This window comes from Gavia stellata, chromosome 14 (assembly GCF_030936135.1).
Source record: "Gavia stellata isolate bGavSte3 chromosome 14, bGavSte3.hap2, whole genome shotgun sequence".
Taxonomy (NCBI): Eukaryota; Metazoa; Chordata; class Aves; order Gaviiformes; family Gaviidae; genus Gavia; species Gavia stellata.
Genome location: NC_082607.1, coordinates 17,824,308 through 17,839,716, shown reverse-complemented (window position 1 = coordinate 17,839,716; position 15,409 = coordinate 17,824,308). Strand labels below are relative to the sequence as shown.

General features: G+C 43.7%; 1 protein-coding gene across 2 annotated transcripts in view; it reads right to left on the bottom strand.

The window, feature by feature from the left end:
• Positions 1 to 15,409, bottom strand: part of GRIA3 (glutamate ionotropic receptor AMPA type subunit 3) — a 152,821-nt gene that overhangs the window by 37,171 nt on the left and 100,241 nt on the right. For both annotated transcript variants that reach the window (XM_059824329.1, XM_059824327.1), the window contains exon 11: positions 6,353 to 6,729. In XM_059824329.1, the coding sequence (XP_059680312.1) occupies positions 6,353 to 6,729 (377 nt within the window). The remainder of the gene's footprint in view (positions 1 to 6,352; positions 6,730 to 15,409) is intronic.

The window sequence follows — 15,409 nt, the reverse complement described above, 5'->3', positions numbered from 1 at the left end:
CAGACACATTAAATGCGTGCAGCCTGGGTGCTGTAGTCCTCAGTTTGTGTGAAAAGAAGAAAGAGAAAGCAAGAGAACTCTTACCTGTTTATTTGTTTCCTTCAAGCCCCTCAGTGCCATCCCCAGACAGTGGGTACAAGTTGTCCTACCAACAGACGGAGACAGGAAAAAAGCAAAAGTCTCGTGATGTGCCCCCACCCCACCCACACTGGGGGGTTAGCTGGTAAACTGCCGAGTCTTGGCCAGAGCCTGAGATTGCCTGAGCCTTTAAAAAAATCCCATTAAATTATTAAGAAAAAAACAGAAAGAAAATAAAAAGAATCCATCCAACATTAAAAAACACACCAAAGAAAAAAAATCGCCAACACAATAAAAACAGAGAGAGCATTCTGGAATAGGTTAGAGGAATGTGGAGAAACAAACTAAGAGATGAAGCACTGCTATTCTCCACTCTCCTCTGCCCAAGAAGCTGAAGCAGCAGCTCCCACTGAGAGGGCAGATGCAGGCTGGTCCCCATGAATTACAGCATGCACCACCTGCCAGCGCCGTTAGCACCCCGGGACTGCTGCATCAAGTCCGTACCAATGTGCAAGGCGGTCCAGGTGGCTACAAAGCTTTGGGAAGCTTGAGGAGTGAAGCATCACCTCTTTGTCCATCAGAAAGCAATGACTTTCGAGGTGTGAACTCTCAGAGACGTCGCCATCGCTCTGGCCTGTGTGGGCTTCCTCAGAGCAGGCACACATCTGCTGGATCACCAACAAGCGGAGGAGGCTTCCCTGCCTTTCTTGAGGGCCTCCCAAGAGGATCAAAGGCTTCCAAGTTTCAACCCGGGCTGTGCTGCAGCTGTGCTCACTAACAGAAGGCTACTGAGTAGCTGCACAGGTAAGTTGCAGAAATATAAATCCAGAATAATGTAGTAAGTCAAGGAATCTCTACCTCGCTCTACATTCTTTGTAGGTATCGAGTGAATCTCTTGGGATTTTACAGATGGCTAACATCCCTTCTGGCAGCTCCCTTACCAGTTAGGGTCTTGGCTTAAGCTGCTTTCTAGAACTCGATACCCTACACACTGAAGCAACCTCTTAACAAGGGCTGATGTAACTTTAGCCAACTACAAAGCAGTGCCTGCTGAACTCGTCGCGTAAGGCTCCCTTCGGAGCCAGCTGAGAGAAAGAGAGGAGACAGACACCCTCAGAAAAAGATTTATCTCACTTGCTGTAGTGTGGGATAACTCCGAAGGTGCCCATCTGTCTCATGACTTTGGAGGGAACCGAGATGCCTAACTAAAACACAGCCTATTGCTTTTAGATGGCTAGGTCAGGTGAAATTCATCTCCCTTTTGTTCATTCCTTCACTACATACTTTCCATCTTCAGAGAAGACTTGGAGTTGAATTCCTCCTCCCTGCAGCGAGGTGGACAGTTTCAGAGCCAGACTGAGCAGAAGTCTGGCTAGCAGGCGCAGCAGATGAAACATCCACTTGCATACAGCAAGACTAGCTTTATCTGGGGTTTCCAGGTTCCCGTGGCCCTCTTGCTTTACAGTAGGTCTTGAAATAAGAAGATGAAGAAAAGACTTGCCAAGGTTTTTAGATAAATTCAACAGAACTATTGGGAACAAAATAGCATGTGTTCATTCTCCCTATAGTTTCCCATAGGAAATGTCTTACTTGCATTCGTAGCTGCCCCTTCTGTTAGCAGGACAGATGGGTTGCTGGGATGAAGATGTGCAGAAGACAAGCATTTTCCAAACCAGTGAAACCTCAAGCTCACACTGCTGTAACAATAAAAAGTCTGTGTCGAGCTGCATGCTCATACAGCACATTACACACAGAGAAAGGTAAAAATATCTTGCTCCAGAGGTCTTGCAACCTGTATGAACCAAGTCAGACAGATACAGGACAAAAACTGGAGAACAGCTGAGAGGCAGGGGAAGGTGGGCATGGCGGGATGATCCCTTGACAAAGAAGGCACTTCCCTGAGGGTCCTACATGCAAGAGAGGGGTCTTGCTGGATAAGCACCAGAGCTGTTCTCAGAAGAGTTGAGGTCACTTGAAAGAAAGCTGGATGTCACTACAGAGTCGTTTCTCCCGGAGTCTTCCAATGAGCACGACAAGGAAGATTAAACAGCTGCTAATCTGAAGCAGTCTGGGCTGACATAGCTGTAATTGGTGGTAGCACAGGATGGGGCAAAAGCAAAACAAAACAAACCACAAAGCTGACACTGAAGGAAAGACAGACAGACAGAGAGAACAAGAACACGGACGAGCATGGCCTGGCAGCCTCCTTGTCCAAAGGACCCCAGTTCCCCCCAGTCCATCTGCTGATATGAAGACTCCTTATACCCACTGCAGGGGCTGGTTGTAGAGGGATGTGGGATAAAAAGGGTTAGTACATAAACACGGGGCTGGTAATAAGAGAATACTTGTATGGTTTGTACAGTGAACCACAGAAATGTTTGTCCATTACTCAGATAATAATTATAGAAAAATCAATCATAGCTTTTAATACCAGCACCACTTTTTCTGATGAAGACATACCTGTCCAAGTGCGCAGTGTTGTAATTTAAAAACAAACAACTAATGCTTTATCCCAACATGTTATTTTCCAAATTACCTCAATAAATAGATACTTTGCATGGCATTATTTTAAAATGCATTAGCGTGTTAACAAATGAGAGGAGTAACAAAGACCTGGAATAACAGAATTATAACTCAATTATCAAAACAAGGTCAGACGGTGTTTTCAAAAGGAAGTAAACAGGAAGAGTGCATACCTTGAGAGGAAATTTAAAAGGAAGCATGAAGTCAAATGAGAGCAAATTAGTAACACGAGAAAAACAAAATAAATATATAAATTCACATTCAGTTTCCAGGAGAATAGTACATTCAAACAAAACCTCATTTATTTATCAAAAAAGCTTGAATTTTGTTTCTACTCATGGCCATGAAACATATTTGATTTCCTATAGTACACAGAAGTAATAAGCTTCTCACACTACTCAAGTTTTACTTGGGCTCTTCCGATCGATACAAGACGGCTGTTACATTGACAAATAACCCTGAACAACAAACTCTAGACCCCCTCCATATTCTGAGCACACGTTATCTGGTACCCGCTAAGCCCCTTGCTCACACGCCCAGCCAGCCCTCTACCCTCCTGCCAGCCTCACGCGGCCGGGCGGCCCTCGCCTCAGCTACTGAGACAGAACACAATAAATCACAGCATCTAAAGCGCTGACTTGAGATGCTTCCATCATAGGAACTGGCAGTGGGAGTTTCAGAAGTATCTAGCTCCCCAGCTCTCATTGCTATTTTGAAAGTCCCACAAAGTCATTCCCATGGCCTTTAATAGGAGTCTCTTGAGTCTTCTGCTGTGAAAATAGAGATCTAGAAATACACCCTCCTAAATGACCAACCTCCTGAGATAATTTCAAATGAACCCCCTGTCTTTTTCCATCAGCAATTAATTAATCTATTCCACAGGAATAAAGAGCAAAATGAGAATACATGCTCTCATACAGATTTCAAAGATACTTTCGCTCAGAACAGTGTTACAAATTCGACTGTGTTTTCTCCTGATTCCATTTGCTGTACACATCTTACATTAAAGCAAGTTTAATAATCTACTTTTGATTCATCAAAAGTGAATTTTCAATGCTTTAGCTCACTATGCAGAAAACACCGCAGCCTTTGATAGCAGAACAAAACTGCTGGAACAAACGTTGATTCCATCAAGGGATGCGTTAACCCCCATCCTTTGGCTGCTATCTGATTCCGTTTAGACGACTCCTATTAAATACAGAGAGGAGAGTATAGGGATATATCCTCTGGAATATCCACACAGCATACTCACCGAGGATAGATCTAACTAGTCATTAGATGTCACAGCTGTTCCACACAAAGGCAGCTGAAAGAGCCTTTATCAGCAAGTACAAAAGTGATCTCTCCAGACTGCTTGTCGGCATCTCTCTACAAGTGCTGTACGCTCTCATATAAGAAATTTATTCAGACAAAACTCACAATGGAAGAATGAAGCCCCTTTTAATGGCAATAAAATAGTATGAAACATTCACATAGTCAATGTACTGTGAATGGCGTAACCTTACAAAGATACGGATTAAGAATGGAATACTTGGGACTAGTCCCTTCTACGGAAAAGAAATCTGACATTTAACCAACTTAAATCAACATATCGGTCAAAGGAACAGTGTTTCTGGAATTTAAACCAAGGTATTAAATTCCTCTTCTTTTCAGTAACAATGCATGTAACTGCCCGGAATCTGTTATCATGAAAGATAACAAAATAACTGGACAAGGTCTTCAAATGAGGGCCATGTATTAGTACTGAGCTAATAGCTTCTGACGGACAGACAAAATAAATAGGTTTACTGCTATTTCTTTTTTTTGGTAGGTATTTCCAAGGCACTTATCATGGTAGCATTGAAAAAAACTAGAATATGTTCCACTCATTATATAAGGTAAATGGCTGAACATGTCAAAGAGTCACATGAGAGCTTAACAAAAATCCTATGCACTTCTATTTAACTGTCAATAAACAGACCTAGCGGAAACAGTGCAATGCCTGCAGCTTTCCATGTGATGTCCCAGTGCTTATTTCCCGGTCCTTTATATTGGGCACACACATGGTCAACAGCAATTTAAATGTTATCACTACTCATCACCTTTAACAGCAAGCAGAGAGGCAAAGTTTCAATACAGAATTCAGGCAGAAAGCAGAAACACAGTGGATAAAGAGGAGGAGAAGGCTAACAGCTATAACTATACAGTGAGACAGCACACCCAAACACTGATAACTGCAAAAACTAACGCATGGTCGTATCCAGGCAAAAATGTGTGCGTGTTTTACATAGGATATTTATCCATCTGTTGGTAAGTATGAAATGTAGTTGTTGCTATCAAGACTTTTAAAACATATGCATGATTTGCATCAAATACCAACAGGCATACGCCACTATCTCTGAAAGTCCTGGATTTTGCCGCAATCATTAGGAGATTTGAACGTGCAATGACTGTGAACTTAAAGGATCATTATTACATTATAACAGGTTAAATCATGATCCTTTCTATGGAAATTCATAGAAGTTTTGTCACTTGCTTCAGTGAGGCTACTCAAGACCCCTACCACTATGGACCAGGAAAACCTGGTGACTTTTCAATGATTGAGGTATTGAAAAAGGCACACAAATATGGAGATCAACAAGGTGTATTTCGAATGTAAGTGCTTAGTTAGAAAAGATCTGTCTCTCTTTAATCAGCAACCTCATTAAAGGGAAAAACTGCATCCTGTTTGTAACAAGCAGGTATTTTTAATAATTAAAATAGCTGTAAACTGGTTATTAAAATATTGTCATACAAAATACAACTACTGCTCCATCACTAAGAAACTAGATAATTTTACTGCTTATCACAGGCACATCACCAACATATTTTACCAGTGTAAATGTAGAAACATCATATATATTATTCAAAAAACATCTGTAGTATGCATTGTTCAATTAGAGAGAACTTCACTATTCTCAGGTGGCTTTCAAAATGCTTCTTGAAAAAAGAAATTTAATTCTACAATAGTTAATACCAGTGTTCTCTGTTAAATTGGAACTAATATTAAACACGTTTTACTACAGCCTTATTCAGAAGGACTGTATTCATGAATACGAAAAATCTTTATGGAAACTGGCAATGCTTATTAGACCATATTGACTATGAACACAGGGACAACATGGATTGAGATAACGATACACAGTCAGGGCAGTATGCAATAACTGTTAGAGGGGCACATATGGAGACCCGAACATATGAGAGATGGCGGTAAGCCAATTAGTAATAGATGAAAGGATGGTTCAAGAAGAACAAAACTAGAGAAATTAGGCACAAAAGAAAGTAAAAAGACTAGCAGAAGCCATGACGGGAGTGGAGGTGTTTTAAAATGCTGTTGCATGTGACTTTTTTTAAATAAACAATTCTTATTTTGCAAAGCAGAGTATGTTATATGCACCAAGGAGATGACCGTAAAATGAGATATGCAGCAAAAACACGGTAGCCCTCCAAGCATTGCTGAAAACAGAAAACCCTATGCATTTTACAGCCTCAACATGGTGTACATAAGTTTGGCAGAAATGCATAAATGGCGTTATAAGGCAATGCCACTCACTCTGGAGGTGAATGTTAGCAAGCAAGCGTGGTGGCTTGATGATGGCGCTTGGCATTGAATGGAATGTCAAAATAAAAAATTTGGAACTCAAAAGAAATTTGAAAAAGTAACATATATGCACCATGGCATCAGAAAATGACCATAAAATGCAAAAAGGTGATGGAGTGATATGGAACAAACCTTGGAGAAATATCGCATCCTTGCTGCATAAAGGCACCCAGGGAAAACCAAAGGCTGTTAAATATTCCAAACTCATTTGGAGGGTCGGGAGGATTCTGAGGGTCACGTGGTTCTTCACTGCTGTCTTCCAAGTGCCATTCGTAAGGGCTGAATCTGCTGACTAGGAAAAGAACTACGCTGACGCCAATGTAAGCAAAGACTATACACATCCAAATTTCATAAGCCAAAGGATCCAGGAAAGAGAATACGCCCGGTTTAGATTTCTGAGGCTTCTTGATCATGATGGAGATGCCCAGGCTCATAAAGGGCTTGGAAAAGTCTATGACTTCTTCTCGCACCAATGTTATGGTGAGGGGGGCAACAGCTATATCTGCTCTCTGAAAAGGGAAAACATACCCAAGTTAGTTCCAAAACAGTTGCAACATAATCACAATCTAGAGTCTCAGGCTAATGAATCAGATGATAAATTACAAGAGTGAGTAGGAAACGTTTTTTTTGCAGCTTATTTTGGAGTCATTGAAGTTAAAGACTACAGGATATTGATAGAAAATTATTAACAAGAAAAATTACAATCAAATCTGTGCAAGGGCCTCATGACAGAGGCAGATATGTACCAACAGGTATTTATGTTTCTATTAACTTAAAATGGATGAATAAACATGACGTGAACTGGACAGTGAGATGGCAACTAAAACGATGTCATCTTTTAGTAATGGTCTGTATCTATCCATCTGTCTTGAAGACAAATTATGTGTTTGCTGTATTTCAATTTTCTCTTTTCCATTCTTTCAGCAAGTTCTCTTGCCTTACTGATTAGTCCAGGATCTTTAAAAGGAACCTAAGAGAAGTAATCAGTCACTGAACTTCAGCTGCATTTGGGCACTACCACTCATACACTCCTTTGAAACCCCATTGCAATAAGGGATAGAAGATGGTAAAATAGTGGGGTGACAGGAACCAGACAGCCCACCCTTTCTGTGCTCACTGAAGAACAATAATACAGATTTGTGAGTCCCTGAGAAGTAAATAGCCTGTGTTATCTGAGAAGAATGCAAAGTTGTATTATTTTACAGTCCTATTTTACGGAACTTAGCTCTATAGATCTGTAACATAGACCATGCACTGGGGCTGTGTCACCTGGAAGCACAATCTCATCTCACTGCATCTGTCATTCACCAGCATGTTGGTATACCCTGAACCAATACCCTTCCCTTCAATCAATACATCTTTGCTGGATTCCATGGGAGGGTAAGAATATGAAGTAAAAAAAAAATTACTTAGTTACCTGATTAAAAATAACATTCCAGAATAGATTCTCAACATATTTAATTGCATCTGTATTTCTATGCCAGAAAGACTCAAGTCATGCTGTTTAGATAACCTAGCCTTGACTCAGCCAAGTACTCAAGCAGGTGTCAGCATTTGCAATGGAGGGGACTAGAATGTTCAAAACCCTTTTCATTTAAAAAGTATTGTTATGAGAGTCTACATACCTACATATACTTTTTTGTGATCTTCTATTTCAAACACTCTAACTATTCATGTTATTGATATTTTTAAAGATGGCCTTTCGTTGGTAATTAGCAATTTCAGAAAGAAAAAATTATTCTTAGGGAAAGTTTAAGTTAGCAGTACCTAAACCACTGTGCACCTTTTTAATTAGATTTTTTTTTCACCAGTAAGTATGTATCTTTTTCTGGTGGAAAAATAAAACCTGATTAAGTAGAAGTTTGAATAGAAGTTAACAGGAAATGTTACTAGGAAATGATTAAAATCTGTGCCATAAAATAACTGAATATGCCTTTATGTAAATCTGATGGTGATGTATGTGACTTTCATTACTATCTGATTTGGTCCTCCTCCTAGATAGTCTGTTTGGGTTTTTTTTTTTAAGTTTAATAAGCAGAAATGGCGAAGGCTTCTCATAAGGTTAATCTCAGTATCACACGCTCTGTGCCAGCTGGTGCCTCAGTGACACCGTGCAGCCATGCCCGAGGCACCTTCTCGGTGCTGTAAGACTGAGGCTAAGGGCAGACTTGTGGGACTGAGGACTGGCCCTCTACAGCCCTCCCCACAGCAGCCCTCCCTCCGTGAAGTACCTGTCTGCACACACGACCTCTAGATTTGCTCCAGCCACTCAGGAATATCTGTCAACAGTTTGTACCGGCATGCGCAACTACGGGGTATGTGTACAAGTTCACTGCTTGGAATAATCAAATAAACCATGCCTGTGCACGTAAGGAAGCCATTCGGAAATCATGGCCCTTGGTGTATCCTCTCACAGCCCTCCTCAGCCCCTTTAGACACTCATGCGTACGTACTAGGACATTGCCTTTCCCCTCGAGCGACCGCTTTCATTGAGGAGAAAACCCTCACCTGATTTGTGGTCACTTACTGCAAAAATCTAGTTTAACGTGGCTTGAATATAAAAACTGCGAATGTCAGCTGCCTTTGGATGCCTGGGTGTTTACTGGCTTTGCAGATGAATGTGTTAATCACCTAAGTAACAGAGAGACCTGGGGGGACCCAGATAGAGTGTGGTAAAGGGACCGGATGATGCTGGAACTTGTTCACTGATGAATTCCCCCAAAACATGTATTTGGCTTGTAGCTGCTGCTTGTTGAGTTACTGTGAAATATTGGATGCCTGCAGTCGGTAAGTGTGAGATGCACCCAGAATATCAGTTTTAAATGTAGTCAGAGTCCATGGCTGGCTGGAAGACCAAGCACTTTGACCATGGCTACTGCATTTTGTGTTGAACTAATGAGGTACTTACAAATTAATCCTTATTACAGCAAGCTTAATGGATCAGGACCCCTGCAGAGGCTTAGCAATGATTCCACGCAAAGTGAAGCTCAGGTGGGAGGCAGGTGCCTTACTGTCTGGCACTTCTGCACACGGACAGGCAGCCTTGGAACAGCTCGTCAAGGTAGGAAAAGGCTGGTTCAGCTATAAGAGCATTTAGTTTCTGTAGCGTTTTCTGGGACTTGGAGAAATGTAATTCTCCCAAAGTAATATTTTAATTGCCAAAGTAGACACGGCGGAGCTCTTCCTAAGTGCTGATGCAGCGTGCAATAAAGTCTGTATCTCCTTCATGAGCAGCTGAGTTCATGCAGGATGTTCCTGTGGGGTTTTTGGGGGCGATGAAGCTGATGCTGTGCTGAAGCACAGGCAACTCAGTTTTTAAAGGCCTGATTATTACCATGTCCTCATTTGTATCATACAGTAAAAATTTCTTTGTAAATTATTTAAAATTGCATTTAGTATTACAAGGGATACAAATATTTATTTTTCTGATACACAGAATCACAGAATGACAGGGGTTGGAAGGGACCTCTGGAGATCACCTAGTCCAACCCCCCTGTCAGAGCAGGTTCACCTACAGCAGATCACACAGGAATGTGTCCCGGCGAGTTTTGAATATCTCCATATCTACATCTCTGTCTTCCTGCTTTCCTACCATTTTTGATGGGCGTTCAATACATTGGACACACCAGCAAACAACCTCATGCTTTAAATGAATATGGCAGCAACTGTTTTCTGCAGAGGGAACAAGCATGGGTTCAGACAGGGTCTCGGGAAACCATTGACAACCAGGGCACTGAGAGTGGACCAGCTACAATCCAGCACTCAAGCTTGGTTCCCCACCACTTCCCTAAATTTTAGTTGCAGTAGAGAGGTTAAAAAACAGACCGCTCTTCAGTTATTTATTTAGAGATATAGCATTTGAAATGGAGAGCTTATGGAGAGCTCTAAGCACCCTAAAGGATCATTAATAATTGCAGCAGAATTGTGAATCTCCCTCCCTGTTATGGCTGCAGATAAGCAGAACCCATAAAAATTGAGCTCGATTAAAAAGAACACAACCACAAACATGCCCTTCCCTGTGCAGAACTGGAGGGGGGTTTAAGAACCTCAACAACTAAGCTTTGCTAATCACTCATGACTAATGGCGTTTCAAACATCGTCTTCACTGCATTTGAGCCGGGCGAGAAATGTCATGGATTCCTCTGAGGCTTGTTCTGTCTTTGCCTACTAGTGTGGGAGGGATGGATTTAGAGAGGACACGCAGCACAGAGGCGCTACCCACTCTGTTCAAAGCTGACCCCAGGGGCTTGCAAACCTCAAGACTCTCAAGGGGAAGGGAGGAAAAATAGCAAATGGAAATATCCCTCTACATGGAGAAAGAAAAACACTAAGATCTTCCACCTCTGTAATCCAAAAGGAGGGATCGAATTCTGCTTACAGACCTAAAGATGAGTCTTCCTAACTTCAAAGCCATGCACTAGAGACAGCAAGAGATACCGGCTATGCTCCTGCCTGTACGTGCTTCTGGTCCTTCGTGCTTGCAGAACTGAACAATTTCTTTGTTAGTGTGTCGCTTTTCAAGAAGTGGGTCTGGGCTACAGTCACTTTGCGAGACCTTTGTGTGACGGGAAGCCAGCCAGCACTCAGATTACGTACAGACCGAAGCAGAGGGTCACTGCCCGATTTCCATCGGGAGCCAAACCTCCAGGCACCCCATGAATGCAGGTATACAGCGGTGTCAGAAGAGACTGTGCTGGAATAATGACTGAGTCTCAGCACATTTTAGGACTTTTCAGCGCAGTCTGAGGTTTCCAGGTATCAGACAGAGCAACGCATCACCTGTGGTATCTGCTGGTAAAAGCTACCTTGTAAAGACAGTCCAGTATACCCAAGGAGATCAGGATGTGTTGAAAGGCCAGGTTGTGAGAGCAATGTGTTTTTAACACATTAGCTCACACTTATTTAGAAACAACAGCTGATATCTGACTAGCAACATGCTGCATTGAAGTCTTAACGGATATTAGCTGAGCAGTGTAAAAAGGTATAAAGGTGTTAAAACTGCAGTTGGCCTCGTCTGCCGTAGTTCGTCAATGTTAAGTCCATTCATGCTTTATGTAGATGCCCACAGTGCCTTCTGAGACACCACTACTTTATGCAGATGGAGAAATTAAGGGTACATTTGCCTTTTGAGCTGCAGACATATGTGTGCTTCCTCTGTACTCGGATGCAGGTCAGCCAAAGCCTGGGACCACGCCAGCGTGGCTCTGTGCCAGGGCTGCCGTCCGGTCCCCCCGCGTGGCGCGGTGGCATCATGGCTCAGCGGCTGCCTGGGCAGGGACCCCGCATCTGTCCGTGTGTGTACGGGAGGAGGGTCTGGCCGAGCTGCAGGACAGCAGCATTGCATGGCTGCCTTTGGACACTTGTACCGGGGCCTCCCTCCTGTAGAAAGCCCGGGTGAGGGGCGAAGGGCGAGCTGCTCCCGCTCGCCGCACAGTCAGGCTCTGCCACAGACTAAGAGCACGTGGGATGTTTTGAGGAGAATAAGCAATCGAATGCATCTTCCTCTCCGCTACAGTTCAAAGGCTGTATATGCCATCTGTAGTCTTTCTGCTGCTGCTGGGAGAGCCGGAGAGGCCAGCGCCACGCGAGGCTGGTTAGTCTGTTAAAGGCAGGGAGATGTGTAGGTGGTCCCACCCTGACAGACTGCGGAGGCCGCCTGCGTTCGGGGGACTGTCTGTCCTTTACGTCCCTGCTTTGTTCTTTTACGCTATTTTACATATTGAAACGTTTTTATAAAGACCTTTTTTAACCTAAGGAGAGTTTTAAAGGCTGTAAGGTCTGGCTGGTCTTTCCGATCCCAAAGCATTTGTAGTTACAATTAAGATCTGTGTTAAACCTACTGTCAATTAGCCTCAGCGATGTGAAAAGCATCAGGCCCAGGGAGGGAAGGCTTTCCCTGGCTGAACAGCGAAGGAAGAACAGCAGCCTGCTTTAAAAGGGAAAGGAGAAATAAAAGCCTACAGAAAGAGGCTCACCCTACAGAAGAGAAAAGACGATTGTCTAGTGCTCAGCAGCTGGTGGGTACAAAGCCCTGAGCGTCGGCCTCGCGGGGTGTGCGCAGTGGGAGGTGCTGCTGCTCATCAGCCCGAGCGGAGGGCACGTCGTTCGCGGGTGGATCACTGGAGGACAGCACTTGCCTTGCTGGTTTGCTTTGCTGGTTAGATGTAAATAGTGATTCAGTCTCTCAGACTGAGAATGATCTAGCTACTTCCCTCTTCTAAAATGTCCAGGAAAAAAGCTTTACCTATTTTTAGTCTGACAAAAGTTTCCACTGTATTTTAGAAATTTCTCTTAGTTTAAAAAATAATAGTGTTTGAATTGGTAGGTTTTTTTCTGGTAGGAAGAAGAGTCTTATTTTGACACCATCACAGAGAAAGAGCAGAATTAAGGTTTTCTTCAACCTGAACTGACATTTTTTGGATTTATGAAAAACCAAATAAATGTCATTTTTTATGTCAAATTTTATTATTATCATTATTAATTATTACTACTACTACTACCACCACCATCACTATTTGAAAATTACTAACAAACCACAAGCCCCTGTTAGCTCTTCTCTAACGAGACTCCTGGGTTCTCCTGTCTGAAGCAAATGAGTTTGGGAATATCTGCTCGGCCAGAACTCCCTGCCTCCAGGGCTGCCATCCCTATGCTGCCAAAGAGCAAGTCCTCCTCTGGAACCGGGTTCATTTGTACAGCCCATTGCAAAGCCACAAGGAAAGGTCCAAGAGGGCCAGCTGAGACTGTCCTCGACTTTGGGAAGCCCTATGGCACAGCAGACTTTTACGCCCTCCAACCAGCCCTGACGTGGTGTGAGACAGGGGAGGGAGAATTTCTAATGGGAAGTATTTTAGTGCGTCTATCCCCGGGTAACGCGTAACTCTTGGGACTGTTCCAGTTAGCCTAGTTAATGCAGACCTCCGGCTAGCCTTACACCGGAGTCAGGGCTGTGCCGGTCAGCCTCAGGACCCGCAGCGCTGTGACACAGCACCGCTGTTGCTTTGGGCACAGCTCAGTGCACACTGAGCCCCCTCCCATCCCTCCCATCCCTCCCTCCTCCTTGCCACTGGGAGCCCAGTGGTCTGGAGCCTGCGAGGACCCAGTGCACTTTCTCTCCTGACTATGCTGCGTCCCACAGGAAGCAAGAGCGACAGTAACAACGAACTGGCACAAAATAAACATTAATTACAGTTAATTAGGGTTTTGGCATTAAAACGAGAAGCCATTCACTTCCTATGACTGTCATAAGAGCAATTTTAGAAAAGAGTTGTATGCATGGCTCTATGCAAAAAAGGGCACAGTATTCAAAAAGCCTGCTAAGACTTCCCAGCAGTGCCAGGTGGTGGTGAGAAGCCTGTTGGGTCAGGAATACGCTGTATTTGACAAATGACTAGTCACTGTTTATCACTTGAGACAAATGCAATCTAAAAGATTGTGTTTTCTGCCACAGCTCAGTTCAGCTGCTGGATAACTGGTACCAAAACCAATCAGGCCCCTTTTATCCCCCCATGCCTGTCTTCCATACATGCTAATAAAGGCATTTAAAATCTAATCTCCCTCTTGTCTTCCCAAAATGGAATCCAGAGGAGCCAAATATGACAATCATTTTGCAGACAAGACTCACAGGGGCATTAGGACAAATGTACAGTTTTAGTTCCCTAATAGAGTTTTAAGCCCCTGAGAGATAAAGGACAGTCAGCACGTAAATGAGGCGCTTGCTCCAAATAATTAGCACTTCTAGAGCACTTTTCATCTTCAAAGGGCTTTGTGCATATCCTTGTGAGTGTGGTACGCAGCCACCTCTAAACAGATGGAGAAAGAGGCCAAGGGTATTTCATGATGTTTGCAAACAGGGCTGGGAAACGGTCTGGAGGGCTGGTGAGGTTTGTACTCAAGAGTTCAGGGGCTGTTTTCCCTGCTTACAGAAAGCCGGGTGGATTTCTGCGCAGCTTGCCAGCACAGTAGTTCAGCTCGGCAGGACGGAGAGCTAGCTCAGCAACGCTGGGCTGTAAGCATTAACCTGGGTCTACAGCCAAACCTCAAGGGACGCATCTGACCTTTGAATAATTGAGCACTGCAGTGAAGAGGCTTCAGTAACTGAGCTCGCAGCGTGAGAAGAGGAGCTGTTGGGGGTCAGGGAGGGAAACATTCCTCACTTTTTCATTAATGAGAAAACACAGATGAAAACTCTGCTTCAGAATATAAAGGAACAGACCGTTTTGCAGGGGAAAATGACAGTGGCGGGGTGGGTTTGGGGTTGTTTTAAGATATGGTCTATGGTGCCTGTGAGGCTGGTTTTTGCTGGTGTGGAAAGGTCACAAGTATGGTCAGGTCAAGGGGAAGTGGCTAGGGCTCAGTTTGGTGCTAAGGAGGCACAGCTCTCCGAGCTAGGCTTGTCCCAAGGCGTTGTGGAGAAGGAGGCTGCAGCCAACCTGCTTATCATAGAACCACAGAATGGTCTGGTAGAATCATAGAATGGTTTGGGGTGGAAGGGGCCTTTAAAGGTCATCTAGTCCAAGGCCCCTGCAATGAGCAGGGATGTCTTCAACTAGATCAGGTTGCTCAGAGCCCTGTCCAACCTCACGTTGAATGTTTCCAGGGATGGGGCATCTACCACTTCTCTGGGCAACACGTTCCAGTGTTTCACCACCCCCATTGTAAAAAACTTCTTCCTTCTAGTATAAATCTACCCTCTTTTAGTTTAAAACCATTACCTCTTGTCCTATCGCAACAAGCCCTACTAAAAAGTCTGTCCCCATCTTTCTTATAAGCCCCCTTTAAGTACTGAAAGGCTGCAATAAGGTCTCCCCTGATCCTTCTCTTCTCCAGGCTGAACAACCCCAACTCTCTCAGCCTGTCCTCATAGGAGAGGTGTTCCATCCCGCTGATCATTTTTGTGGCCCTTTCTCCAAGAAAAGTCTGGGTTGAAAGAGGAAAATGGCTCACATTTGTGAGCCCTTAACAGAGACGGATCTTGCATCGTCCAGCAGCTGCACAGGCTAATCTTACTTGGTTCAAGTCCCAAAGGCAGTGGCCCGTATCACACCTTTCCTCCTCTGGTGTAGACGGTCCCTGTGCCCTGGCTATTAGCAGTAATTTCAGGTTCTCTTTTGTCATGCCTTTTGCATATGATATGATTATTTTTTTAAGTAAGTGAATAAACTGTTTCATTGCTCATCAATAGCAAAT